This window comes from Electrophorus electricus, chromosome 11 (assembly GCF_013358815.1).
Source record: "Electrophorus electricus isolate fEleEle1 chromosome 11, fEleEle1.pri, whole genome shotgun sequence".
In the NCBI taxonomy this organism is placed as follows: domain Eukaryota; kingdom Metazoa; phylum Chordata; class Actinopteri; order Gymnotiformes; family Gymnotidae; genus Electrophorus; species Electrophorus electricus.
The window spans coordinates 5,400,805-5,428,284 of NC_049545.1; the positions used below are offsets into that span (position 1 = coordinate 5,400,805).

At 38.7% G+C, this 27,480-nt stretch overlaps 6 protein-coding genes across 12 annotated transcripts; 5 read left to right on the top strand and 1 right to left on the bottom strand.

Moving 5' to 3' along the window:
* Positions 1-37: 37 nt before the first annotated feature.
* Positions 38-3,495, top strand: LOC113582065 (glutathione S-transferase omega-1). 4 transcript variants are annotated; one of them, XM_035531682.1, is made up of 8 exons: positions 62-118; positions 249-287; positions 391-436; positions 958-1,066; positions 1,195-1,417; positions 1,968-2,069; positions 2,370-2,476; positions 2,966-3,495. In XM_035531682.1, exons 3-8 carry the CDS (start codon positions 406-408, stop codon positions 3,114-3,116), a joined length of 723 nt encoding a protein of 240 aa, XP_035387575.1. In that variant the 5' UTR covers positions 62-118; positions 249-287; positions 391-405; the 3' UTR covers positions 3,117-3,495. The 4 variants fall into 4 exon arrangements, with proteins under 4 accessions (XP_026873432.1, XP_026873429.1, XP_035387575.1 ...); XM_027017631.2 differs by lacking the exon at positions 249-287 and having other exon boundaries at positions 38-118; positions 1,195-1,294; XM_027017628.2 differs by lacking the exon at positions 249-287 and having other exon boundaries at positions 42-118.
* Positions 3,393-9,938, bottom strand: itprip (inositol 1,4,5-trisphosphate receptor interacting protein). Of its 2 annotated transcripts, none has more exons than XM_027017627.2 (2): positions 9,748-9,938; positions 3,393-6,336 (listed from the first exon to the last, which is right to left on the bottom strand). In XM_027017627.2, exon 2 carries the CDS (start codon positions 6,320-6,322, stop codon positions 4,700-4,702), a length of 1,623 nt encoding a protein of 540 aa, XP_026873428.2. In that variant the 5' UTR covers positions 6,323-6,336; positions 9,748-9,938; the 3' UTR covers positions 3,393-4,699. The 2 variants fall into 2 exon arrangements, with proteins under 2 accessions (XP_026873428.2, XP_026873427.2); XM_027017626.2 differs by lacking the exon at positions 9,748-9,938 and adding an exon at positions 7,994-8,076.
* Positions 9,939-12,226: 2,288 nt separating this feature from the next.
* Positions 12,227-13,894, top strand: calhm3 (calcium homeostasis modulator 3). Its single transcript, XM_035531817.1, has 3 exons — positions 12,227-12,614; positions 12,793-13,048; positions 13,320-13,894. The coding sequence occupies exons 1-3, from the start codon at positions 12,328-12,330 to the stop codon at positions 13,767-13,769; spliced, it is 993 nt and encodes a 330-aa protein (XP_035387710.1). The 5' UTR covers positions 12,227-12,327; the 3' UTR covers positions 13,770-13,894.
* Positions 13,895-15,047: 1,153 nt separating this feature from the next.
* calhm1 (calcium homeostasis modulator 1) lies at positions 15,048-16,928 on the top strand. Its single transcript, XM_027017640.2, has 2 exons — positions 15,048-15,596; positions 16,423-16,928. Exons 1-2 carry the CDS (start codon positions 15,048-15,050, stop codon positions 16,921-16,923), a joined length of 1,050 nt encoding a protein of 349 aa, XP_026873441.2. The 3' UTR covers positions 16,924-16,928.
* Positions 16,929-18,159: 1,231 nt separating this feature from the next.
* LOC118242240 (calcium homeostasis modulator protein 2-like) lies at positions 18,160-20,294 on the top strand. The gene is made up of 2 exons (XM_035531843.1): positions 18,160-18,723; positions 19,327-20,294. The coding sequence occupies exons 1-2, from the start codon at positions 18,178-18,180 to the stop codon at positions 19,741-19,743; spliced, it is 963 nt and encodes a 320-aa protein (XP_035387736.1). The 5' UTR covers positions 18,160-18,177; the 3' UTR covers positions 19,744-20,294.
* Positions 20,295-21,099: 805 nt separating this feature from the next.
* Positions 21,100-27,170, top strand: si:dkey-51a16.9 (RING finger protein 122). Of its 3 annotated transcripts, XM_026996674.2 has the most exons (7): positions 21,100-22,179; positions 23,663-23,856; positions 24,549-24,699; positions 24,881-24,923; positions 25,008-25,049; positions 25,280-25,362; positions 26,339-27,170. In XM_026996674.2, the coding sequence occupies exons 2-7, from the start codon at positions 23,850-23,852 to the stop codon at positions 26,457-26,459; spliced, it is 447 nt and encodes a 148-aa protein (XP_026852475.1). In that variant the 5' UTR covers positions 21,100-22,179; positions 23,663-23,849; the 3' UTR covers positions 26,460-27,170. The 3 variants fall into 3 exon arrangements, with proteins under 3 accessions (XP_026852475.1, XP_026852474.1, XP_026852476.1); XM_026996673.2 differs by lacking the exon at positions 23,663-23,856 and having other exon boundaries at positions 21,101-22,179; XM_026996675.2 differs by lacking the exons at positions 21,100-22,179; positions 23,663-23,856 and adding an exon at positions 23,863-24,319.
* The last annotated feature ends 310 nt before the right edge of the window (positions 27,171-27,480 follow it).

Genomic DNA, 27,480 nt, shown 5'->3' on the forward strand with positions numbered 1-27,480 from the left:
GGGAGGTAAATCTAAGGCTTGCCCTGTCATTATAGCTACCGACATCATATACAAATTGCTTCCTGCTGTGCGTACCGTCGCATGAAAGAAGGCACTAGCATTGGGTTTCACTTGAAAGGTCAGTGTTAAATGAATTAAATGATTTGATATTACTAGACTTTTGAGATATTAATAGAATGTAAGAAAATGCGTCATGTATAATGCATAAACCTGCAAAAGTGTGTAAAGTCGTTTTTGTTTTCTCGTAGGAGTCAAATAATCTAACGTCAACTTCACGCAACGTTCAGGTTTATTTTAAAGGCCTCGAGCTTAGCCAAGTTTGAATACATCTTGCTGACCTTAGTCAACTAAGTTTCCTTTAAATGTTTGCTTTTTTTTTTTTTTCTGTAGGCTCCGACGGCAGTTATGGCTTCGACTCAAAAGTGCTATGGCAAAGGTGAAGGAAGCATGTTAAGATAACTTTCCAAGAGTGCAGACGATCTAGATGGTTCATCTGGCTTTTCTGACGCTATGCAATATACAAGTGAAATTGGTTAAATTGTGCTGTGAATTGAAAGTGAATCGTAACCTTAGACGTTGCATTAATAATGTCGTTTGTAAATATTTAAGTAAAACTTCCTATTGATTTCATAATTTTAAATGAATTTAATATTTTCATGATGACTTTGCCAAAAAAGCCCACCTGTGTGGTACAACCCTGGGTGGGGGTTATTCTGTAGTTATTGTAGTGTACATAGCAACTGAGTTGTGTGTATAATCCTTGCTGACAGGTTCATGATAAAGCACATAGTCACCACTGCTTAGTTTGCTGAGCAAGAGATCATTTTAAAATCTAAATAAGTCAACATTTCCATATTATAAACTAATTTTGGTTATTATAGTTCAAAAGCTCAGTGTCATTATGAAGAGTCTGAAGATTAGGTTATTCATTTGCCAACTGATTGATTTATTTTGTAGGAACATGTGTTCCCGGCCCAGTTCCCAATGGTCAAATACGGATCTACAGCATGAGATTCTGCCCCTTTGCCCAGAGAACAAGGCTGGTACTTAGTGCCAAGGGTGTTAAGTAAGTTGAGATGTTTGCATGACTGTGAATTGTTTTGGTTTCTTTTATATACTAGTAGATGGATTAGAGGATCACATTTAAAATCAGCACTTTTCTTGAATGTTATTGTTACTGCATATTTGTTATAGGCATGAAACTGTGAACATCAATTTGAAGGACAAACCTGAATGGTTCCTGGCGAAGAACCCTCTTGGCCTAGTGCCGACCCTGGAGACCCCCTTTGGTCAGGTGATCTATGAATCACCAATCACATGTGAATACCTGGATGAAGTATATCCAGAGAAAAAACTGTTTCCCTCAGACCCCTTTGAAAAAGCTCAACAGAAGATGTTGCTAGAGGAGTACTCAAAGGTATGCCCTCCCGGCTGTTGGCACAGTGGTGACTTTTGAGGTATGAAGAATTTTATAAAAAGAAAAAATTAATTATTGAGAAGTTAGAAATTATGACAAATGATCATTCTAAGCAAATAAAAAATCTAAACAGGTTTCTTATGTATAAGCAAAATCTGTAGAAGGGATAGAACTATCCTTATCCTTTGGAGAGACTGAAGTAACCCCTTCCTTTATTTAATGGTCAGTGAACCATATTTAAATTTGGACATATTAATGAATGCATCACCTTTTGTATTAAACTTTAGTGGAACAGTTAAGAAAATGACATACTTTAAATGTAAACCCTAAATAAAAAGCAGCAATAAATCAGCTTTCAATTGTTTTAATTTATATGGATGGTTTATAATTCTTCTTTTTTCCCCCCATTTGTTTCTGGGAAGGTTCATATATTACAAAAAAAAATGTAAACACTAGAAAATATATTAAATTAAATATTTTACAGGCAAATACTAATTAAACAAAACACATGTGAATGAAAATAGTATACATGTTATTAACTTGTTTTCAGGTCATTCCATTGTTCTACAAGATCCCTGGAAGCAGGAAAAATGGTGAGGATGTGTCTGCACTGGAAGCAGAGTTTAAGGAGAAGCTCTCCAAGCTGAATGAGGCAAGTTGTACTGTTCAATTTACAAATAAGACAGTGGTAACTCAGTGGTTAAGGTACTTGACTTGTAACCGGAGGGTTGCTGATTCAAGCCCCACTGCTGCCAAGTTGCCACTGTTGGGCCCCTGAGCAAGACCCTTAACCCTCAATCAGTCTCAATTGTACGTTGCTTTGGATAAAGGCGTCAGCTAAATGCCATAAATGTAAATAATACAAATGCATCTTGTTCAGGCTTGGTGGTTTTTTACCAAACTAATATATGAACTCTAACCTACAATCTTTATTTTTCTTCAACTTTATCAGGTGCTTGTTAAGAAGAAAACCAGTTTTTTTGGAGGCAACTCGGTCACTATGATTGATTACCTGATTTGGCCTTGGTTTGAGAGGTTGGAGGCGTGGCAGCTGAATCAGTAAGTTTTCTTTCTTAATCCAAGATTTAAGCATAGACAGCATTTGATCTGTAGGACCTGCATGCAAGAGCACAATGAGAGAACTACATAAAATGCTACATAAAAGATCAGCCGTACAAATGATCCAGGTGAAGACAGTGGAATTTTAGTGCAGGTCTCCTATTCAGAAATATTACAGTTATCATGGTTAAGTCAATATGTAAGTGTAGCTGATTACTTGCCCATTGTTTTCACTCTGTGATGGGCCACGCCTTCTACAGGTGGCCAAGAAGAAAAGCAGAACAGCTCATCATTACCATTTATATAAATATGTGCTAACCCTATGTATTGTACATGCTTGTACATGTTAGCTTGGTCATGGGTTTGATTCGCAGGGAGCACACATACAACCATACGGCTAAATATGTAAGTTACTCTGGATAAGAGCATCTGCCAAATGTCATAAATGCCTGTCATTTCTGAAAACTATATAAACGTTTTTGTTCTTAGCTGTCTGGATGGCTTTCTGGAGCTGAAAAAGTGGGTTTCATGCATGCTAGAGGATCCAGCAGTAAAGGACATTATCCACAACACGGATACCCACAAAGCCTTTTTCAACTCATACCTGGATGGAAATCCTAATTATGACTATGGTTTATAGATTTATATCCACACTGGAGAATAATTGTTCATTTTCTGATCAAATTTCTTAATCTGATTTTTCTAATCTATCCAGAAAAAAATCTATTTTCCTCTGTAATCTTAAAATGATCGAATAGTGTGTTTCTTTTGTTGCTGTCTCCTTTCTTGTGGGATGTTTTATTCCTTTCAAGCATGTAGATGTTACAGACTAGTTTGTCGCCCCTTTGAAATGAAAGCGGGGATTACTTGAAACATGGACAATGGGGGATGAATTACTTGAAACATGGACAATATATATTGTTGGATATGTTTTATTAAAATTGATTAAAGCTTTAATTGCAGACATTCTTTTGTTACCTCACTATGACGTTTGACTAAACTCATCATCTACAAATGTTGTTCATTCGTTTGTGTCATGTTTATCACTCCCTTTGTGGTTTAGGCATGATATGATATGACTGGCATGAGAGTCTGAAAAAAAGACATCATACAGCACCAATACCAAACTGACTGCCTACCTGAAAAGCAGAAGTACAAAATAACTTTGGTCTATTTATTACAGGTTGTACAAAAGGTTACAAGTTTCTAAAGTTCTGACTATTTACAGCACTTGTTTGTTAAGTACCATATGTATTATCTGACCATTTGTGGAATGATACAGAATTGGTATGACTGGAATTTGGTACAAGAGTCTTGGCATGGTGGAAAAAAGTTTCACATGACGGACTCTGCATGATATCTGGCTAAAATTGATAGCCAGGCCTACAGGCATCTGAATTCTCAACACTTGAGTGTCAATGAAATGCAAGCCCCTCTTCTAAAACCTTTTCAAAACAGCAGTAGCAGTGCCTTTTTCTGAATGTTATTTTCCACAAAAGAGAAGGTGGATAGGATAATTAAACTTCAGGGAGGAAAGTTTAATATTGAAATTGCTCATTTTTAACTTAATGTACAGGAATCAGTCAAACTTGGATGAACATTAAATTTATTCTGTGATTATTCATCCACTTTTCCAGAGGAAGGCTGGGTTCTTATTTTGAACCTTGGTTGCCCTCAAGATTCATTCTGATATCTTTTAGGATGTTTTCTTGGCCATTGTCACCCTTGACTTGCTTTTATGGGGCTGCAAAGCTGCTTTATGACAATGTCTATATTGTAATAAGTGCTACACAAAGTAAACTGACTTGCCATAATATGCATACATGGCCCGTCAGGCTTGGACCTAGAAAAGCACTATATAAATATACTCTGCATGTGATAAAAAGACTTCCTATATACCCAAAACATAAAAAGGAAGTAAGAAACAAAAAGACCTTCAATGATTCTCATATAATAATGTTAGAATTCCTTTTCCACATTATATTATTAGATGTTATTAGTATAACACTACTTGGAGATGTGTCTTATATAAGTTGAGGTGGTTTAAACTACCACAGTAACAGCTGCCTAAACTTAAAGTGAACACTATTAATATAGGAATTTAGTCATTCTTTAGTCATTCAGTGCTCCCAAATATATACAAATTCATCTTGTAATTATTACCTGGAAGTCAGCAAAGAGCAACAAGCAACTGAGTCCTCTTATTTCCATTTGTACAGTGAGTCAGTGTACGACTCGGTGGTTGAATCCATGATGACCATCACCATTGGAGAAGTGGGGGGTGTACTCTTGAATAAGGACTGCTGCATTTTTAAGCATTTCATGAAAATGCTCCACCATCTTGGCATATATTTGCCTCTGTATTACCAAAGGTCTGAAAAGGTTTATTGGCTCAGCAGTTTGGAATATTCTCGGAACTGCAATTTCTGCTGGGACAAGAGGGTTCCCTATGATAATATGACTAAGCCTTTTTTCCTGTAGGCTTTTCTGTAGGAAGCCCAACAAGTCCTGCAACCTCTGGTTCAGATTCTGTGGTTGCCATGCTGAAGGAGATTTATTCAACAGCAAATGCAAGAGAGCAGTCTTAAAATGGTAGTTGGTAAGGGCACTCATTCCTGTCAGACCTGCTTGCTTTCTGTGTAAGAAAGACACTAGCTGAAGGCACCAGAGGTGGCAAGAGTTTTCTGGAAGGCTCTTTGCCATGTGTTTAAGCAAATTTCTTTCATAAACAGTGAACGAAAGGTGCCAATATATGTCTGAGGCATTGCCAGTGTCACAAGGAAAATGAGAGATGAAGTAAGCATCTGAGTCTTCAAGCTGAATGGCAGGTGTAATATTTAGAACAATAACCTTCCCTGAGCTGAACCTGATCTTTAACGCCCCAGGAGAATCCAGGTTGCGGAAAGTGAGTTCAAACTCATACTTGTGAGAAATCTGCCCCCATGCTCGGGTCACTGAGATCTGGAACCACTTCATCACCTGATCTTTTGATAAGAAAGTAGTGTTTCTTGAGCACAGCAGTTTCTCCAAGGCATGGTCATTAGTTTTGGCACTGTCATTTCTGTTGTGAAGCAGACACAGCATGTCCTCACCCAGGTTTGTTGTCCCACAGAGGCAGTCCAGGTAGTTCTCACTGGTATTTGTCAGCTTAATCCTTCCACATCCTTGCAGACCTATTGGGATGTCGGAGGATGCACCACACCACAGCTGGAACTGGAAATGGTAAGGCTCCGGAGTTACAAATGGCACAATGAGATCACACATGGGAGGCTTACATACTCTCCAAGACTCAAACATGCTGCCCACTCCAACAAAGTCCTCAAGTTCCATGTCAACATCACGGTCACAAATGCTCCTCAGAGACTCAAGCAGGTCATCTGCAAAGCCCTCAACAAACTCCTGCACTCTCCCACACTCATGGATAAAGGGATGGAAGCTAGTTTCACAGAATTTGTTTAGGACACCTTTATCAAAGTCAAGAACCTTAGCGTTAACAGTTCCACCATTGGTGTAGCCGCCTTCATCTTCAGCACTGTCAGGTGCTTCGCCAGGGATCAGATCCTGCCTACAAACTTCAATTGTAAAGAAAATGACAAGAGAAAGGGCACTCCAGAAGTACCACCCATAGCAATCAAAGCTAGAATTCAGGACTTCTTGATCTGTTTTAGAGATTTCCAGCTCAAGACGCGTTTGTTCAGTCCGGATCCTCTCCTCATGTTCCTTCATCCGAGCTAAAATGTCATTTTCTTGTCCTGTGATGGTTGTGTTCTCCTTAGGGAAAAGCAGCGGGTGATTGAGAATGGCAGCTACCACCACCATGCAGACCCGTGATATAGCCCCCTGCATCTCACACTGGATATCTGTGGAAAAGTTTGTTTAGAAAATTACAAATTTTTGTCTTACAGAATGTCAAAATATATAGATTTTCTTTAAGCCGTTTTATGAGTAAATTCTGTAGCTACTTGCTAGGTGCACCACAGCCGTCACAAAACAAACAAACAAAAAAAAAATTTGAAAAAACTAATATTGTTGAAAACTCCAATATGACTCATCTCTTTTTGGTCTATTTTTTCAATACAGCCTGAGCACAAAATTTGTCATAAAACATACCAATTCAGATGACAAACATACTGCTACACTACTGTTTGTAGAAACAGTTAGTCAACCCCATACTACGCTAAATATATAAACTTCTGTGAGTCATCTAACATACAGCAGCGTATTAGCGCTACCAGTTTATTTGTCACGTACATAGTCATACATGGTATAACTGGCAGTGAAATGCTTTTGTAACTGTTCTGTCCAAGCTGAGGAGAGATACAGGGAAATGGATGTGGTTTGATGAATAAATAAATATGTAATGACGGATGAAGAGGGAATGTATAATATGTATATATAAAATTTACAATTTACAGTTTTTTATGATGTTATTGTGGACATATGTACATATATGTAATACATATCTGTATTACCACAAATTAGAGCATTTTGTGACACCCAGCCAGCTAAATTAATTTCATCCTTCTGCTGATTAATATCTGACTTTCATTTTAATATTAATAATTAATTTTAAAAATATCAGATACTATTTAAAAGCATTTATAGAAGCTCTTTCAAACATAATACAGGAAGGAACCTTATTGTAAACAGTGAACAAAGTTTTGTAATTTGCATAGTTCTGCTTCTGAGAAACACACTTGAATTATTGCATAATAAAATACGTAATTTGGCTGACATCAACTAGTTGTTTAATGGGGGAGTCTAGACAGGATGCAGAGATGACCCGTGTTGCAGACACAGACGTTTATTTAGCACACGTAACAAGACGTGCACAACGAAGCACACAACTTGGTGTGGCCATGCAAACGAACACACACACACGCACGGAGGCGTCTGGGAAGAGGGGGCCGTGCCGTGACAGTTGTTACATATGTCACTTGCTTACACAAACACAAGAAAAACTAGAACTACAAAGGTTCATAATACAAAAAAAAAAAAAACTACAAATAATGACCAGTAAGAAAGGCTAAGAAGATAAAGAATTGAAAAAAACCCCACAAAAACCCACACAAGCCTCTCAGTGCTCCTCATGTATGAGATGACAGTTTAGGATTAGTTAGATATTAGTTAGATATCAGAAGGCATCGTAAATCTGAAGCATTCTGTCACAAATGGCCACCGTCCTGGCGTCCCTGTTTTCATGGTTTCCCTGACGTCAGTTTTCCTGCTCTCCCTGGTTCCGCTCCTTAGTTTCGTTTCCTCCGCCCCTCGTCTGCTCCTTCGTTCCGGTCCATGTTTTGGTTCTCCCTGTTCCTATGTTCACCTGAGTCTGTTTACTGCCTAATGGTCCTGGTTATTTGTACCCTGTGTTGCGGTCTAGTTCGTCGGTTATTTTGGTAAGTCACGCTTCTAGCACTGTCGTCACCATTGCTTTTCTGTTTACTTCCTTCGTATATCGTTTTACCTTCAGTGTTAACCCCGTACCTCTGGTTACTTTTCCTTTCGTGTTTGCTTTACCTTTGTTAATAGACCGCCCCCTGCCTCTCGCCTGTTCCTGTGGGAATCGTTACACGTTCAGAAGCTGTCATCCAATCAGTTCTACACAAAATAGAAAAGTCAGATATCACAGACTAGCCAGATTAATCCTAAACTAAAAAAAAAATCCATTGTTGGTTCTGGCATTGCAATAAGCTTAAGTCTTGGACCTGCTTTAATTATCTAACCTTTAATTTGGTTGGTAATTTCCTTTTTAAATGGGTTAAGCTTTTTTTTTTATAATAAAACTTAAAGATGATGTGTTGCCTTTATGAATAGTTCTAAACTCTAATGACAAAGCTACAAAAATGTAAATAAAATGCCCTCTTACTATATTTGGAGTTTAGAGAACACCATAGGGAAAACGACTCCTGCATCACCTATAAGTCTTTCTCCTTCCAAAAATGCTCCAAAAGGTGCTCCAAAATTGACGCTACCGGCAACAGGTGCATTACTGTGTCACTGCTAATTAACATACCACTTGCTTTGATGGCGCCTATCCTTAGTTAGCTGGTAAACTGTTAAATGTCTAAAGCTAAACGGTCAAAAGTATGGTTGTAAAGGATTCGGACACCAGGGGGGTGACGATCAAATTAATTAAATATATGCCTATATATATTTATAGCTATTTATATCTGTATATTTAAGGTCTTAATATAGCTAATTTTTTTTTCACTTAGAAGTTCAAATTTACATTTGTTTGTTTTTAAAGTATCGTTTTAGAACCAGTATATGAAAAAACCCAAACGGCCCCCAAACCTATAAACACAAATGTAAAAAAAAAAAAAGAGATGCAATGGCAACCAGAATTGCGAAAGTATATTCTGTCGTACACTATCAAGGAAGCAATGTGAGTCATACTACCCTGCACAGTATAAAACCAAACACAAACGGTGTAGAAAGATGCTGCACTCTGGCGACAACTGAAACCTAAGTGCTAAAGCGGGTCCTTGGCGAATTGGTGGCTGTGTAAAATGCTAAGTGAAACAAACACTTTCTTCTCATTTTAACAAACGCCCGCTTGTAGGCTATTTAGCCTACATATCCAAAACATGTTGTATACTTTATGCAAATCACCTGGCTATCTACAGCTCAGTCGTCAACCGAAAAACTTCTTAAAAGTCAGCATCGTAAGTTAGGCCTATACAGAGAACAGGAAATACTGCAGTCAGCAAACTAAGTTTAGTGTTCCAAAACCCAGGTGTGTGTAATAGTCCGGGGAATGACTGAACTCATTAGTGCCATGAAATCAGAGCTGTAGTTTGATACGGTGCAGCAGACGTTATGTTCACTGACATGTTAACAGAACATGATAAGCAAATGCGCGACGAGAAAAAAATGGTATCTATGTAGGTTAGCCAAGTAATTGTTTTACGGTAACGTTCAGTAAGAGGGTTTCACCATTTTAGCCTCCTTGTGTAAGATGTAATAGGCTAGTATTTAGACTAGCAATAGGAAGCCTAACTATATGAGCTGCTATTATTATTATTATTATTATTATTATTATTATTATTATTATTATTATTATTATTATTATTAATAATAATGTATTATTTGATGGCCGATGCGAAAGGAATGGCATGCAGCTTCCTGTATTAACGCAGGCTACTTTGTGCAAGGCTGATAATCTGTAACGTAGGATACAGGGGAAAAAACGCTTAATGCCTAACGCGAATTGTGAACTAACACGATACACACAAAAAAATATTAATATTATTAAGAAAACATAAACTTGCCTTTTTGCTCTAGAATTTAATCCTTGAGTTGGAACATTGTCTTGGAACAAGGAAGAGAAAGTACCACTATTCAGCAATAAAGCCTTTCCTCTTACTGTTTTTGACTCATGGTAGAGAAGCGTATTGGTCATTTCCTGGAAATGGTCTACTTATGAGATCGTTTTGCCGTTCCTATAAAAAGAACATGGGTTGGACCAGCAGGATTAATTTAGACGGTATTTCACGTGAGATAACTGTTCACGTGTGTGTGTGTGTGTGTGTGTGTGTGTGTGTGTGTGTGTGTGTGTGTGTGTGTGTGTGTGTGTGTATATATATATATATATATATATATATATATATATATATATATATATATAGGGGTGGGACTTTAACGCGTTAATTTCGATTAATTAATTACAGGAAAAATAACGAAATAAAAAAATTAGCGCACTTTAATCACACTTTTGCACCGTGGAACGTTTCTCAGTGCACGAGTTCCAGGCATACAGATTATATTGACGCACAATGTGATGAGCATGATGGAGATGACGGAAGAGGCTACGCTGGTGGATGGGAAATTTAAATACAAGAAACTTTCAGATGGAAGTACAAACAAAAATGTTATTTGCACTTTATGCAGGAAGGAGTTTGCTTATCACAGGAGCACTTCCACCCTTCGTTACCACCTCAACGCAAAACATGTTGGGGCTAGCGCGCAGGTCAGTAATGTTAACTTAGCTGCTAAATGTGATAGTATTCCTAGTACGAGCAAACAGTGTCGCCAGTCAACACTCGACCACATGTCGGGGTTCACATTCAGAAACAAAATGTCAAAGTCCACGTCAGACAAATTGACCAATTCACTGGCGAGATGGATTGCTGTGGACTGTAGACCGCTCTCTGTGGTCGAAGATAAAGGGTTACAAGAGACGCTGCAAATTGCGTCAGCTGATGCAAGTTACGAACTGCCGTCCAGAAAGACAACAAGAATTATCTTGGTGTGACAGCTCATATTATAGATGATGAATGGAAGATCCAGTCATTTGCTTTGAGCATGCAGAAGACCACTTCTAGGCACTATGGAAGTGCCTGTGCAGAGGACTTTATGGCTGTGGCAGAGGCCTGGGAAATTAAAGAAAAAGTCACCACAATAGGAACAGACAGCGCCCGAAAAATGATAGTTGCAGCTAGGCGACTCCCTTTCCAGCACATGCCGTGTGTTGCTCACATGTTGCAGAGAACCCTCAATGTTTCCCTTCTTGACAGCGACATGAGTGACGTCTTGGCTAAGTGTCGTAAGATAGTGGGTCACTTCAAACATAGCCCTGCCAATACAGAGGATCTACACCAGCAGCAAACAGTCAGAGGATGTTTTTTAATACCATTTTAGATGATGGTAGACAATATTTTATCTATTTTATTTTATTTATAATGGGAGCAGTTGAAGTCAATCAGTACTTTGGCATTTTTGGTCAGAATTTCCAGTGTTCTGAAAACTGTTTGCTCTGTGTTTTCTGCACTCATCTATTGGTCTGTGTAGTAGACTGGTGGGAAAATAAACAAGATTTTGAAGTTTAAGCTTATGTTCATCGATTCATTCATCATCCAAACTTAAATTAATATTTCTCGTGTTAAATATTGAAATGTGATTAAAATGTGATTAATTTCGATTAATTAATTACAAAGCTTCTAATTAATTAGATTATTTTTTTAATCAAGTCCCACCCCTAATATATATATATATATATATATATATATATATATATATATATATATATATATATATAAAGTAAATCTATTGTTACTGCACGACGTAGGCTAATTATATCAGAGATCTTATTTGATCAACATTTACAGCAAGAAAAAAAGTGATGCAACATATTTCAAACAGGTATAACAGCAAGTGAGACGAAACCACAACACACGTGAACAAAATAAAGAACGGTCGCATCACTCTTAAAAGATAAAAGTGCGCCGCGAGAGGGCGCGATAAGTTTAAAAACCTGACCCCTAACCCCCGACTCGAAAAAAAAAACCCCGAATGCTCATGCCTAACAAATTAAAGCATTTCAGTCAACAATTAGCAACGCAAAGTTAATGTTAGTGCAAGAAAAGATTATTACACGGCGAGTAATAAAATTATATTTCTAATTAACATTTACAGAACATCAGGAGCAGCGCCATTCCAACAGCCGCCATTATTTGTGTCCAGTGTGGACGGCGCCTTTGATGCTGCGTTGCTGTGCACCTGTCGGGTGTGGCCAGGGAGTAGCCCAAACAGTGCGCTTTGTGTGCGCCTCTGAATTCTATACTGAGTTAACGCATTAGGCTTATTTCTCTCACTGGTTAACATATTCTTTGGAATCATACTTTGGTTATCTAAAGGAATTTATTAATCGGATATGTATATAGGACGGGATATTAAAATAACAACAATAAAAACGGACTGTTAACATCGGTAGTGTGAATACCGATACCGTAAACTGACTGGACAACTAACAGAGGTATGCTGTCATTTGTTGTGTTTTAATAAACATAGCTTAGTTAAAATTGTGTTCTTAATATAGTATATAGCTGTCTCAACGACTCGCAGTCTTTCGTATGGATCGCTTAAAATTGGTTCTACAATATTTCCAATCAAATTCTGAATCCATCTCCAATGGAATCTGTGTGATATTAGCCCTAGTAAGTGTTAAGCTCTACACAAGTTTTGATTTTAACTGTCCGTGTATACCCCAATACAACAAAATGTACGCACTTGGCGTAATGTTCGTCCCGCCAATTATACTGTTCTTACTGGGAGTCCTAATAAATCGACATACCGGGGTTATGATGGAGGAATGGGCAAGACCTACAGGAAAGAGGACAAAAAATCCAGCAATTGTAAAGTAAGACTTCTTGCTGTTACTATTAATAAATAATAGTAATAGTAATACTATTAATAAAATATAGTTTAAATATGTGGCAGTTCACACTCAAAAGCCTATTTCTTCACCTTGAAAATTTGATTTTGTTTAAATTCAGAAGGCCTACACGTTTAATTTTAACTAAACAATTCTCCCACAGATATTTATTTTCAGCAATGATGCAGCGGGCCCTATTAGCTCCCATGGTGTGGATCCTAATGTCCCTGCTGGATGGAAAATGTTTCATTTGTGCATTCAGCATGAGTGTGGACCCCAAATATTTCAATGGGATACCCAACAATACAGGCTTGGACCTGATCAAGATCATGGCTAAGGTGCCATGTAAGGAAGACATGATCTTCAGGAATAACACTTTCCGTATAGCAGTCACACGCTATGTGCGCTGTTACTCTCAAGTACGTAGCCCTTTTTTTCATTTCTGTTTTAATGTCTTACTGCCTATGAAAGCCTGAGGCTTTCTTTGCATTTGAGTACTGACAATTTGTGGTAATTACACTATTATTAGTTATGTATGAATGTTTGGGGGGGGGGGGGGGGGGGGGGTCAAGAACTACTTATTGATTGTAAATATTAAAGATATTGTCAGCATTCTGTATGATAATAGTAATATAAATGTTTAAATGAATAAAATTTTGACTTTAAACCATGAATTCCGCCTTCTTTCAGGCAATAGGTTGGTCTATCCTTCTTTTCCTTATTCTTATGGGGGCAGTTGCCCGAGTCATCAAGCCATGTTTCAATCACGCCACTTTCCTCCAGACACGTTATTGGAGCAGTTATCTGGATGTTGAGCAGAAACTCTTTGATGAGATTTGTGTTCTTCATGCTAGAGAGTTTGCCAGAAAATGCGTAGTGCAATTCTTTGAGAGTATGCAAGATGATATGCTTCTCAGATTGCCCCTGTCACAAGCCCTCAGATCCAGGAAAACCCCCACTGAATGCGAGGAGGAAGAGGATCATCTCCATGGTATAACCAAAAAGAAGCAGGTGGATCACTTGCTCCAAACATGGTATGAGTGCAGACCTGAGCTCGATGTGACTAAGATGGCCTATAAGTCCACTGTATGTATCTCCTGGGAGGACAATGATGGACATATCGTTCAGTCAGATGTGTGAAGTCAATGAATGAAAAAAGAACCTATGTTTGAAAGTTTGAATGTAAAAACTTAATTGGTTAATCTGGGCAAAGGTAAGGCAATCAGATGTGGGTTCCTTAATATTATTTGTAGCAATCAAAAGCATAATGTTGGAATTCCAACAGAGAAGTTTATAAAACTGTTTAGATATAACTCATACATATATATATATATATATATATATATATATATATATATATATATATACACACACACACACACACACACACACATATATATATATATATGTATGTATGAGTTATATCTAAACAGTTATATATATATATATATATATATATATATATATATATATATATATATATATATATGAACCAAATCTCTGAGTCCAAACAAAGCCCACTGACTAATCTATAGTTGAAAGAAAACTCAATGAACAACATTCAATTTGCTTAAAACTACACTATGTTCGCTTGATTTCCTTACATATCAAGATTCAAGATGTGGCAACTTTATGGTACATAATAGAGATATTGTGTAATACTGTATAGCAATTCTACATTTGAAAGTACTTTATGTATTAGTGGTTGAATTGAGATCTACTGGAAAGTTTGTGTCAGGTTTTAGCCAGTCAAGTTAGACAACGCGCATGTTGTGATTTGACTGCAAGCAGGGTTTAATTTGTTTAGTTTTGCATCTCCCTCCATACATTACAACATAATGGATATGGCTATAATACAATAATGGGGGGCATTCCACAACTGCACTAATGTGTAAGGTCTATTTGTTTATACAGCATTAATGCTAAGTGTATTGTTGGTAGATTCTTAAACTGCTTTGGATTTAAATAAAATTGTGTATCTGTGTTGTTAGAAAAGTACAATGCAAGACATGTATAACTACTATTGGCCTCCAAAAATAAAAATAACAAGCATAATGAAATGTGCTGTAAATGATGAAATCATAACTTTGTGTGCTGACGTCAAAGCAGATATCGTAGAACTACCGATACTATCAACAGCCCAAATGGCCGTTCCCAGGTGAAAATCAAACCGAGGGCGCACTGGGTAGTTCTGGAAAGGAGGGGTCAAAACTGTACTTCTTAGCATGTGTGCATTCCTGGCTCATATGTGCACAAAGGCAACTCTCCACCTGTCCTAACCACCTTTGTTTAATCTGTTTTGGTAAGTTGTTGGCACACCCAAGAAACCATATTCTGGGCAATATATTTAGGGCCTTTGATATATTTACTTATACCAAGTCTTGACATTTCAAAAGGCAAGAAACAGGTCTTTTAAGAATGGATAAGTTTCGGATGATGTTCCAGTTCTTGCAGGCTAATCAAGAGTCATTCATGAATGGAATATGTGGAATTATGGCCCTGGCAAGCGCTCAGCTTTACTCGTCCTTTGAGTTTACTTGTCCGTGTCTTCCGGAATATAATTATGCTTACGGAATCGGTATTCTGATAGTTCCAGCAATATGGTTTTTTATTCTTGGATATGTACTGAATAATAATGTATCGATACTGACAGAGGAGTGGAGACGTCCTGCAGGCAAGCGCGGAAAGGATCCATCTATCTTGCGATATATGTTCTGCTCCATGACGCAGCGCGCTTTGATTGCGCCTGCAGTTTGGATATCTGTAACCCTGATGGACGGAAAAAGTTTTTTATGCGCCTATAGTGCCAGGATGGACTTGCGGCAGTTCTTAAATGACAGCCATGATGTTCTACCCGAGAAAGACCTCGTGAGATTACTAGCGAAAATTCCCTGTAAAACTATATTCGATGGACATGATGTTATTTCCAGGGAAGGAGCTACGAGATATATTCGCTGCATGTCACAGGTAATCCTTCTATCATAATTCAGTCCTTCAACACCCACCCCACGCCTTTACACAAACGCACAGAGATGTCAACAGTTCTTATCCTACTGATTAAATTGGTGGTGGTGGTGGTGGTGGTGGTGGTGGTGGTGGAGAGTGGTGGTGTTCTTTATAACCGGTTTGGTCTTTTTTCTAAACTGTTCTTTTCAACATCTGACTGGAAAGACATGCAGTGGCTCATGAACCTCAATATAAATGGAAATGTTGTTATGTAAATACAGTGCATTCCTATACAATCTTGCAGTTAGTTTGGGAGCTTGGACTCGTTGTGGTCAGTCTTAATTTAAAGACAACTTGCATACCCTGGAAACTGAACAGCATATTTGCTATGAGGTCACGTCAGTGCTCATAGAATAGTATGCCTTTAGCACTGCCATAAAATAATGAGTGCACCAAAAGTGGAACCAGGCTTATGGAAACCTGCTGAAAAGAAAAAAAAACCAAAAAAACTCCTAAAAAAGTACATGTGTAATGTATTGTAGGGCACATATTCAGTTTCCTTTCATAAAAACTTAAAACAGTATGTATTTAATTGCAATGTTTTTTTTTTCTGTTTGAGATACTGCTTCATATTTACTAATCCATACTAATTGTTATTAATCCATACCGATTTACTTATATTATCAAATATAATGTCAGTCACAAATTAATAGGACATATACATGTATAAGACATATAATCATGTACTTTTAATTTAAATGTCAGCATGCCTTAACTACAGTTATGGTATGAAATGCATCTTCCCATATCTGAGTATAAAATGATTCGGGTTTCTGTGATTCATCAGGCCTTCGGATGGATGTTTTTGCTGACGATGACTTTGGTGGCATTTATGGTACGAGCAGTCAGACCTTGCTTTACCCAGGCAGTCTTCTTGAAGACCAAGTACTGGTCCCATTACATTGACACGGAGCGCAAGCTCTTCAATGAAACGTGCAGGGAACACGCCAAGAGCTTCGCCAAGGTCTGCATACAGCAGTACTTCAAAAGCATCAGTGAGGAAATAGTGCCGTTCCACAATCAGAGCCACAGCGAGGAAGGAAAAGAGAAGCATGAGGATGAAGATGAACACACAAGTGATGATGAGAAGCTCCTGGGCATCCATGAAAAGGAGGACATGAACAAAGTTCTCTGGAATTGGCACACCTGTAAACCCCCACTACAGCTTTACAAACACAAAAAAGATGGAAGCCTGAATGGCCAATCAAGTGCTGATGTCCAAACTAGCAGCTATTATGGTCACAGATCTATAAAGAATAGATGTGCAGCCTATTACTCCAAAGTCTAATGATGTTAAGAATTGCAGATATTTCTTGAAAATAAAGCTAGTTTATTATTTTCAGTTGTTAGTTTTAAAGTCTAAAAATTAAGTTTACTTAATCTAAGTACATTAAGTACATGTGTCTCTCTGACATTTCCTGACATGATACTAGCCTTTCCCATGTAGGTTTACTCCGATTTCTATAGGCCTACATGGTGTACAGATCATGGCTGAACAGTTTCTGCCCTTCTGCAGTTTAGTTTGCCACAGCAGCCATGTTGGGTTGTGAGGTCTCTCTCCATATGCTTTAAAAACTCCCCCTTTTTTTTCCCCTGGGGTAGGAATCCAGGCTCCAGTTCCTGCTGTTGATTCAAAGCCTGTGACCGTTAAAAGACGGGCATATAAGATTCTTTCAGTTTCCTTTCTAACTTGGGCTTTGTGTAACAGAGATGCTAATTTAACCATCTTTTCTTCAAGGAACTTTTACATTTTATGCTCAGATTATTATTCGGTTGAAACGTGGATTTAAGACACAGAGATTTGCACGCCTGGCCTTGGGACGTAAGTTTGTATTACTCATTTTTTCCAATCATGTTTCTCTGTTTTAACAGTATTAGCTTAGTGCTACAAGTTTATTACAATCATTTTTGTGAATGTGCTACTTTGACAAAAATAAATAAATAAATTTACGTTCTTGTGTTCCGTGTGCTCTGCTTATAGTTGTTTGTCTCGGCTACATACTCACCCACTGAAACCTGATCTGCTTCTAGAGCACATGTGTATGTCATGCACAGTAAAAATATTATAACACTCTGCCAAGTGATGCCATTAAAATTTGGATCAAATATTTAAGTTGCAGCTCTGATTTTTAAGAAATAGCTTTTTTTCCCCTCAGTTGTACCTCTCTGTCTATCCGCTTTATTTTGAATATTTCCTTCATGCCATGTGGTGCCATCAAAAACTGCACCCTAGACTTCTTTTTGCATTTTGCATTCTTATTGCATTTGTACCCCAAATTTTCTAACCCTTTTTTCTGGAACTGATGCCAGATGCTTTTACACTGTCTGTGTTTGCCTTGCGGACTACATGTTAAAGCTTGTCTAGGGAGGGACTCAAGAAATGTTTACACAGCACATTGTCCTACCTGCATCTTGTCCATTACAGGAACTGAGACATCAGAGTTGTTTTTTTTTTTTTATTTGATGTCAAGAATCCTTCACAGATATACAGTGGCAGAAATCTGGGCAAACAACTAAGAAGAGGATAAAAAAGTGGAATGAAATGGCTGCTCTCATTTCAGAAAATTTTAAATTTGCTGCTCTTTTCTTTAAAAGTAAGGATGTGGTGATTTTTAATGGCCTCATAGCCCTGGGAACCGTGGCTAGTCAGACAGCATACAACATTTTTGCCTTTGAGTGCCCATGTTCGTCAAAGAGAAATTACCTGTATGGAGTAGCTGCTATTGGAGTACCTGCACTAGTTTTCTTCATCATTGGGGTCATACTCAATCGAAACACCTGGGATCTTGTTTCAGAATGTCGCATCAGAAAATTCCGGAAACTATCTGGTGCTGCAGCCTTTGCCCTGCTTGGTTCAATAGTGGGCCGAGCAGTAGTGGCCCCTGTCACCTGGACTGTCATCTCACTACTCAGGGGAGAGGCCTATGTCTGTGCGCTTAGTGAATTTGTGGACCCACTGTCTTTGGAAAACTTCCCCTCCACTCCCCAGGGCCTAAATGTCATGGCACGTTTTCCCTGTAAAGATGTTCCTGTGGAGATGCTGCGCTTCTGGGGAGAGATTGAACGACAGCTCAAGTATGAATCTCAGGTATTCGCTGCCTGTCTTTGTTTTTCTTTCTAAATATTTCAATTTGTTTTATTTTCTTTCTTTAATTTTCTTTCGTTTTTGCATCAAAACCCAATCTACCATCACTATAGAGCAAATGTATTCAACACATGCGCTATATATTCTCTGAATATACTATATTCTCTTACACGAAGTATTCACCATACACCACTAACTATTTATCATACATCATACTATTCACTACTAAGAATTCATCATTTAATTAATGTTATCTAAAAAGAGAGTCATTATTGGAGTAATTATTTAAAGAGTTGTTATTGGACAAAAAAAGAGATCCAGACACCGCTTCAAATCTGAATTACATGCGATTAGGATACTTTTTAAAAATCTCATATTGTTAAGACCAATTTATCTTGCATATAAGACGATATAATTTTGCTGTAAAGGGATAAGAACAATGCAACATGAATTACTTTTTATAGCAATGTGGTAATGAAAATCTTATCCTCAGTAGTTTCTTTAAGGTGAAGGGTTTAGTGCCAGCTTTACCTGCTTGAATCGTATAACTTGTACTTATTTCTCTCTCTCTCTCTCTCTCTCTCTTTTTTTGCTCTTTGTCTCCAGCTGTTGGGATGGCTGATAGTTGCTCTCCTCTCAGTCATGATCTTCCTGCTGCAGTGCCTGAAGCGCTGCTGCTCTCCCCTGGGATACCAGCAGGAGGCGTACTGGTCCAGCTACCGCGTCATTGAGCACTCTCTTTTCCAGCGCACTGCTGATGCTTATGCCAAATTCCAAGCCGCTAAGAGCGTGAAAAACTTCTTCGGGTTTGTGGCCCTGGAAAAGGAGGAAAATGATCTCATGTCAGAGTGTCAGGATGCCAAAAATGTCATTCCCAGCCTAGAGTGGAACCGCATCACAGGAGTCTACTTATACAGAGAGAATAGGGGAACTCCCTTGTACAGTCGCCTGATTAAGTGGTCCAGTTACACTACTGAGAACAACATTGAAGCCACTGAGAAAGAAATGGGAATGTTATATTAAGATTTTAATTGTCACTATATTTTAAATCGTCTTATTAAGAATAGCTCTTTTCATAAGATGGACATATTGCTGTACCAAACATAATCTTCTCAGGGTTAAGTGAACATAAGATGTAAAGTAACCTAGAGTAAGTTTATTTCTTTTTTTCCAACATGCCCTTTTTGTTGCTGATAGATCTCCATATATCAAAAGCATTATTATTCCTATTCTTATATTATTACTTATGCAGCCATGTAACACTGAAAACCGCCTATAGATGGTCAGGTATGTAGTATCCAGAAAGTGTGGCTATGTTGCATTCGAAATGGTTAATTAGGTTTCCATTCACAGTGCCAGCAGTGCATCTCCAGATGGGTCTTGTGTTTCCTCACTTGAAGCACTGGCAGGGGGTAAAACTGCAGCAAACTCAACATGAAACTGCTGCTAAAAATAGCAATAACAAGCCTCCAAATAACCTTGATCTTCATATGCATTTTAAAAAACACATTTGCTTTCAGCACTGTCTATGCATGACATGGACTTCTAATTAAAATGATCTGACTGTGACTTGACTTTTACTTTTACTGTGATTTGATTCGACTGTGAAAAGGCATGAGCCCATAAACCATGCTTTGTTCATAAATTAACTACATCTTAAACATTTGATATTAACTACATAGAAACAACAGATTAACAACAATAGCTACAATGTTGATGATGCTGATTATGATGATGATGATGAATGTTGTTGATATTTTTGTTACATTTTTGTTACAATGTTTTTTAAAAAGTTGGTGAGGGCCTGCTGAGAGCCAGTTTTGAACCTTTCTACATTTTCAATCCTATAACACAAATCCTTAATGCACTTTTCCAACACACAGGCCACTGAACCAAACAGTTGTTCTTTATAAAGCTGTTGAGCTTCATAGTTTTGTCCTATAGGGAGATCACACAAGGTCAAGCTGTTTTTAAGCTTTACGGGTTAATTGGAAAAACAAAGCATAGAAAAATGTCTTTTTTGTTTCTCGTTATATCTATTGCTCTGTTCTGTTTCTTTTTTCTGTTTATCTCTCGCACTCACACACGTATACACACACATACACACACACACCTCTTTCTGCGTAACTTTTGCACTTTGTTTTTGTGTAAGTCAACAGAGCAGTTAAGCGATCCCCATTCCTTTCACAAACTTGCAGAATTCAGTCCGTCTATTTATCTGTCGGTCTCTTTGTCTGTCTGTCTTTCTGTATGTTTGCCTGCCTGGCTGCTGTCACCTCTCAACAGCTTGCAGCTGGAACAGGGTTGGAGAGCAAAATGGGGAGGGAGGGAGAGAATGCACTAGAAGGGAGGGGGGTGGGTGAAATGAGAGCTGTGATGCAGACCACAAATCACATGAGCAGTGATCTGTTTACAAACTGAGCAGCAGAGAAGTGCTCGACACCGTTTTCAGGACCCAAGGCTGGAGAAGAAGAACTGGGAAACACTGGACCTGAACACACATACAGCGTGGGTGCTTTTTCTGAAGGCTGGTTTTTCGCTGTTTCTCCGCTCCATTGTGCTTTTGGAGGGGAGAGATCAGTACAGATGGTGACAAGGATACCGAGTCGTCACCAGCACAATGCCACTCGCAGCTTGAAGGGGCTATATTCACACAGGCACTCACTCTGACTGCAATGTCAGTGTCTCTTCCTTTGTTACTAGGGAAAAGGGTTGATTAGAACAAGAAGACTGTTCTCAAAAAAGGACAAGAGAAGCAGGTGGGCTTGAGAAAGGTGGTAGATGCAGGATGGGGAAGGGCGAGTCTTGTGAAAATGTTCTGAATGTAGACAAAGCAATGCAGTGATTACCATTCTATGCTCGAATATATGTTCATTTAAAAAGACATGAATCTGATGGTGTTACTATGATGGTATGCCAATAATAATAAGTTCACTTTTTACTAAAGTCTAACCTATGTGGAAGGAAAGCTACATAGGCAACATGCTTGAAGCACCAAAATCTTGGCTTTGGCAATGGAACACGACACTGGACAAAAGAGATCGTCAAAGCAACACCATTTAATATGTGTCATTTTGCCTGTATTTTTTCATGAAATGTTTGATGTCAAATAAATAAAGTGGCGAGTTCAGAGCCAGTGCCAGTTTAACACTGAACAGTGAGTGACTTGCCTTTATGGACATTTCAACCAAGAAAAACAAACCTGCCCTGCCTGCATGCAAACGCTCAGTGGAATGTGGTGGGTGCTCTTAATGTTTTAAACAGAGACTGTGAGGATTTTTTCAGCTGTACTATTGTCTGTGGGGGCTTTGGGAAGACAGAGTTCAGATTACTTATCTGTTCGAGGGGATCTACTTTATTGGCTCATTTTGACTCAGACTCTCTGGAACCCATTACTGATTCACTGGATCTGCTGGAGAAGCCTCTCGCCTTTCATGAACCCTATCCAGTGGTGTAACAGTGAGTATGAATCATAACTGCCACACACACACAGCCCAACCCCAGTGACTTTGTGTTGCATGCCCGCCAATGAGCAACCTTCTCTCAAATGTGTTATTCACAGCGTCTCCATCTCTCTGTGGTTTTCTATCAATGATTCACTAACATTCTCCTAAGATTACAAGTGCGCCTTCCTTAACCCAAACAAGTGAAAGTCCTTTACTTTTTTTCCCTGCGTACACAGCATGACTTGACCAGTGCACAGGCTTGAGAGGGACCTATTGTTCTTGTATCACTCTATTTTGTCTATTGTGTAAATTGAATATGTCTTTTTTGGCAGCACACAACCCCTGATGGCAGCTGCCATTGTTACCCAAATGGTGCGTCCTTCCCAGACTGGTGAAGCCTTGAGCTGAAGTGAACAGCATGAATTGGAAATGCCCAATGCCTTTGCCTCCCACTCTATCCCCCATTTGACAGGGCAGATGGTGGCTTCGTGACAGTCTGGCTGAGGATGCAGCCACTTGCAGTGGCTTTTGTTCTCAGACAGTTGCCCTGGCTTCAGCCAGGCTCTGCCAACTGCTCTCCTTTCAGACGTGTCTCTTGCCAGCGCCCCTTTATCCTGCTCCTTTGTCTTTCCTCGTCTGGGTGGCTCTGCTCTGTTTTGCTCTCTTTCTCTTTGCTACCTTGATATTGGCAATGCACCGCAATATCAGTGCTTACTATATTTTTGTGCCATCATCTGTGAAATGGCTTAAGTTTGGTAGTCTTCATTATGTCATTAACAAAAATGTTTTTGTTGCTCATGCTGCTGAGGAGGCATGCTGTAAAAGCTATGTTGACATATTTAAAAAAGCATGTCTAATTTGGGCTTAGAAAATGTGGAACTGCTAAGACATTACATTCCTACTTCTGATACTGTCATCCTTGCTAACAGAGTGTTCCAGGGTAATTTAGTTCAGAATGTGTTCCTTTCCTAGTTGTGAACGCTCTCAGTACAGCAAATAAGTCAAGTGATAGGGCATGTAGAACTAGTAATGGTTATTGTTTTGTAGATAGAGACTTCTGCTTCACCTTTTCCAGTTCATCCTTTCTCATACAGGAATATAAGCTGTTCATGAGACATGCATTGTACAGTGGGAGTTAGACACTACCATGAAGATTTAACTCTGCCGGGCTTCTGGATGTCTTTTCACGGTGGAGGATTTCTGTTCTGTCTTTGTGTCACCCACATGCAGAAAACATATGAGAAGCCAGCAGCAGCACATGCATTCATTTCTGATAATAATTTATGCTTGCTACAGTAAGCTATATAGATAACAGCATATTGGTTGTTTAAAGCAGCTTCCTGTATTACCAGCTGTGGCACATTTCTTGTCTAGGTCGTGGAGACAGGACGCGATATGCAGTGCGGTACAGATAACTGTATTTATTTTTCAAATATGTGAAACAAAAACAGGGAACGGTCCTAAAATGGACTTTTACTTTTCGACCTGCTTTTCAGCGATAGGGCACAGAGGTTTGTCTCCCTGGCATCTGCAACCTACTGGCAGAGAATTGGGTTAGAAGTACGCAGCTGTTCATCACATACAGATGTATCGGTTTAACTAAAGGTCGATTCTAATGGGCCATTTTTCTGCTTGGCGGACGACGCCCAGCTGCTGCTACACTAGCGCAGCCTGTTTACATTTATGAGAGGTGAATATTGCTTATGCTATCTGAAACTAATCTGTGATTAAACAGAATTTAGTATTGCCAAATTCACTAGAATGTGATGACTGTGTTAGTTGCTTTTTTAAATAAAACTCCACTCACTCACATGAAGTTTGTCTTATATAGCGTTATCTACTCAAACTGAAAAAGGCAAGAAAGTGGCGTGTCACCGGGAACTCACATAAGTTGACCACGGAAGGCTCTATATAGAAATGTTACCATAGAAGTAAACAGCGTTTTTTTCTGCACTCTGTCACTGTGGTAACTTTATTACAGTCAAAAGTTCATGCAACTCAGTGAAGTCCTACAATGCGTGCAGTGTTACGCCGACATGAGAAACACGAGGATGCAATGCAGGCAGAGCGTATGCAATATGCATGCTGGAGCCACACTGCACCGTACATGTGAGCCTCAGAGTTCTGGGTGGACTGCCAAGGACCTCCTAAAGGCAAATATCTGATGCATCCACTCATCAGAATAAATGTGAACTTTTTAATTCAAACCCACGTTGCAATTGTAAACAGTGTAAATGTTACTTGGCCAACACCTTGATTCCTCTTAATTTAAGACATAGGGTTCCAGTCAGAAATAGCCTAAAGAGCGCCACCCAAATGTACTGAGCATGTACTTTGAATCTGTTAGAATTTGGAATGGTTTTGTGTTCTGTGACCCTGCAGGATGCCTGTGTGACTTAGAACTGCAGGTGTACGACTGCAAAATGACCAGCGATACTACATACCACCTTCCTCTGAATGTCTACGTCATCATCCTCGGGATTGGCCTTTTCATCTTAATGCTGAGCATGATTTTCTGTTGTTACCTGTTCAGGTAACAGTGTTGAATCATAATGCATGGCGATTGTAATAAATAAGTGGATGGCATAATAAGTGGATTGGTGATATAATAACTAATATGAATGTATGCAGATGACTCAAGTTTAGAGATGTTTTTTACACCGGATGCTGTAGACATAATTACGTAATGTAAAACATATGGTGTTCATTCACAGCTTGAGACGACAGGGAACGCGGGAAGAGTATGGCTATGCTGAGGTATATATCATTTGTTTGTTTGTTTTGAAAAAAACTAATTGCTTTATTGTCAATCAGCTTTCCCCCCCTCTGCTTTCCTTGCAGGTGGTGCTAAAAGGAGCAGGGAAGAAGCTAAGCCTTCTTGGAGTAAGAAACATAACAATCACAGCAAATGTTACTGACAAAAAGCTTTAGGAAATGTTGATAGTCAGACATGGCACCTAAGCTGTGCAAAAACTAACGTGCAAAAATTGTGCAAAATTGACAAACTGTAAAGACTATTCTATTCAAACTGTAGGAAAGCCAGGAAGTTGTTCCAAAGTTTTTCAGAGTCTTTATTTTTCTGTTTTGCTTTTGCTTTGTGTCTGCCTTTGCAGCAGACCTGTGCTGTTTGCCTGGAGGAATTCAGGAGCAGGGAGGAGCTCGGGGTATGCCCCTGCTCGCATGCTTTCCACAAAAGGTAAGAGCATTTCCCATACTGCCAACATACATTCTCAGTCTTACATCTCTCATCATACTGGCTGGCCTGTGGGATCACCATGCCACCCACTTTATTAGAAACACGTACCCCTACCATTTTGTGTACGCGTTATCTAATAGGTGCATTTTGTCCAAACACAGACTGTAGCCTACTGACTGTAGAGGTCTACTACTCAAACAAAAACCTCCAACAGCGGCCCTTTAGTCATAAATTGATCACTGATGAAGATCTGCATGCAGTTTAACACAAACTTTGCAACAGAATGGCAATGGGCTGCACTTACAAAATGTTAATAATAAATGCTTGTAAAGAAATAGAAAGTGACTGTACATACAAAGCATTGTTATACTGTGTTCATAAAAACCCATAGAGGACAAATGATTTTACAGTAAAAACCAGTGCCATTTAGCCAATGTGTTGTATTAAGAGCAGTAGCCTATTACAATGGGGGCAAAACATGAACAACACCGAACAAAGCACGTGTCGTAAAAAAAAAAGGGTAGTGCAACATTGCATCTACATAAGAGCAGATGCTCTTATCCAAAGCAAATTTTATATATCAGTATGTCAATAGGTGTGCTTCCTGCAAATCAAACTCATGACTTTGGTTTTGCTACCTACTCTACCGTTGAATACCATATCGTTACCTGCTATAAACATTGACACCCAAAACTCAAATGAAAGAACAGAGTGCGTATGTCATTACTGGCTGCATTTCTATAAGGGAGTTGACTTTGAGTATGAGCCAAAGTAACATCAGGCTGTCAATCAGAATGCTGTCCCATGTTATGTAGTCAGAAAATGTTTACAGATTACAGAACTATCCTGGGCCCCTCATGCTCTTTGTTCCTGGCTGTTTCTGCCTTTGTCTCTGTCTCTCTTTCCATCCCTCTCTCTGACTGTCTCTCTCCCTCTGCCCCTCACTCTACCCTCCTATATTTTGTTTCCTGTTCAGGTGTTTAGTGAAGTGGCTAGAAATACGAAGTGTCTGCCCAATGTGTAATAAACCCATCTGCAGGATCCAACCTGACCCTTCACAGAGTGCTGAGATCCTTGCAAACCCCTTGGGTGTGTGAGATGCCTTGACAAGCGAAGAAAGAGGAAAGAGGCTCTTCTGGCATCAAAATCGCTCAGCTTCACTTGGGAATGATGTTTAGAAAACAGTCTCACTTGAAGTCATGTGCCCCACTATCATACTCAACTGTGTCTCTTTCTACACTGTTGAACACTGGTAAAGAGTTTTACAATCAACATAATCTGAAGGTTTGATTTAATGCACTATGCATTTAGCCTTAATAAAAAGAAGCCATATAAAAGTCCTGGGCCAAGAGAGGGAAAAATTGGCTTTTAGCAGATATTTGTTGTAAATTAGGTTTGACAAGGTGCATATAACATGGATGCACTGAGTAGATACTGCACAATATACGTATATGCATACAGCTTATATTGCAATGGCAGGAGAAACTATATTACCCGAGATCAATAAGGGATCATAATAGGATAAGTTTCAGAATGGAGAATTTTAGAGACCCAACCCTGGTCCTGAAGGTTCATGACCTTAAAATGGTTTTCCCTTACCAAGATGTTTTCATATTTTGCTGAATAAATCAATCACAGAAGAGCTACTGGAGGTGAAAAACCTAAAAGACTTTTGAATGCCTGCTGTCATGGCAGCTTGTCTGGATGAGATTCTTGTGAATTGTGAAGTGGAGTTTGGGTAGTCTTTAAATTATTAGTAGTTATTTTATATTGTAAACAGCTTTCAATAAAGTGTAACATTTCCCTTATGACTCAGTGCTTGTCTTTATAAATTGTTTTCTGTGACATGAAATTTCTTCCTATTTAGGAAAATAGAATAGATAGAATAGACAAGAAATACTTTTGTTTTGCAGTTCTAATCACATTGTAATGTTATAATGGACAATTTAAATTATATTACTCTTTGCTGAAGCAGACAGTTAAGCTCTTCCAAGTAATCTGTGCTCATATGGAAAGCTGAATTACAAATGCAACAAAAGCTCTTTTCATGACTAAACTCAACAAACTCTCATGACATAATGTTATTCACAGCAATTCCTGCAAGCTGTGTTAATGAGC

Bases quoted from the DNA above. Each gene is read 5' to 3' on its own strand.
- LOC113582065 (XM_027017628.2), top strand. From the start codon at position 406: ATGGCTTCGACTCAAAAGTGCTATGGCAAAG. The intron at 437-957 runs GTGAAGGAAGCA...TTTATTTTGTAG, and splicing joins TCAAAAGTGCTATGGCAAAG to GAACATGTGTTCCCGGCCCA. The intron at 2,070-2,369 runs GCAAGTTGTACT...CAACTTTATCAG, and splicing joins AGCTCTCCAAGCTGAATGAG to GTGCTTGTTAAGAAGAAAAC.
- itprip (XM_027017627.2), bottom strand. From the start codon at position 6,322: ATGCAGGGGGCTATATCACGGGTCTGCATGGTGGTGGTAGCTGCCATT.
- calhm3 (XM_035531817.1), top strand. From the start codon at position 12,328: ATGGATCGCTTAAAATTGGTTCTACAATATTTCCAATCAAATTCTGAA. The intron at 12,615-12,792 runs GTAAGACTTCTT...ATTCTCCCACAG, and splicing joins AAAAATCCAGCAATTGTAAA to ATATTTATTTTCAGCAATGA. The intron at 13,049-13,319 runs GTACGTAGCCCT...GCCTTCTTTCAG, and splicing joins ATGTGCGCTGTTACTCTCAA to GCAATAGGTTGGTCTATCCT.
- calhm1 (XM_027017640.2), top strand. From the start codon at position 15,048: ATGGATAAGTTTCGGATGATGTTCCAGTTCTTGCAGGCTAATCAAGAG. The intron at 15,597-16,422 runs GTAATCCTTCTA...GTGATTCATCAG, and splicing joins ATATTCGCTGCATGTCACAG to GCCTTCGGATGGATGTTTTT.
- LOC118242240 (XM_035531843.1), top strand. From the start codon at position 18,178: ATGGCTGCTCTCATTTCAGAAAATTTTAAATTTGCTGCTCTTTTCTTT. The intron at 18,724-19,326 runs GTATTCGCTGCC...CTTTGTCTCCAG, and splicing joins AGCTCAAGTATGAATCTCAG to CTGTTGGGATGGCTGATAGT.
- si:dkey-51a16.9 (XM_026996673.2), top strand. From the start codon at position 22,155: ATGAACCCTATCCAGTGGTGTAACA. The intron at 22,180-24,548 runs GTGAGTATGAAT...GTGACCCTGCAG, and splicing joins CCCTATCCAGTGGTGTAACA to GATGCCTGTGTGACTTAGAA. The intron at 25,050-25,279 runs GTAAGAAACATA...CTGCCTTTGCAG, and splicing joins AGAAGCTAAGCCTTCTTGGA to CAGACCTGTGCTGTTTGCCT.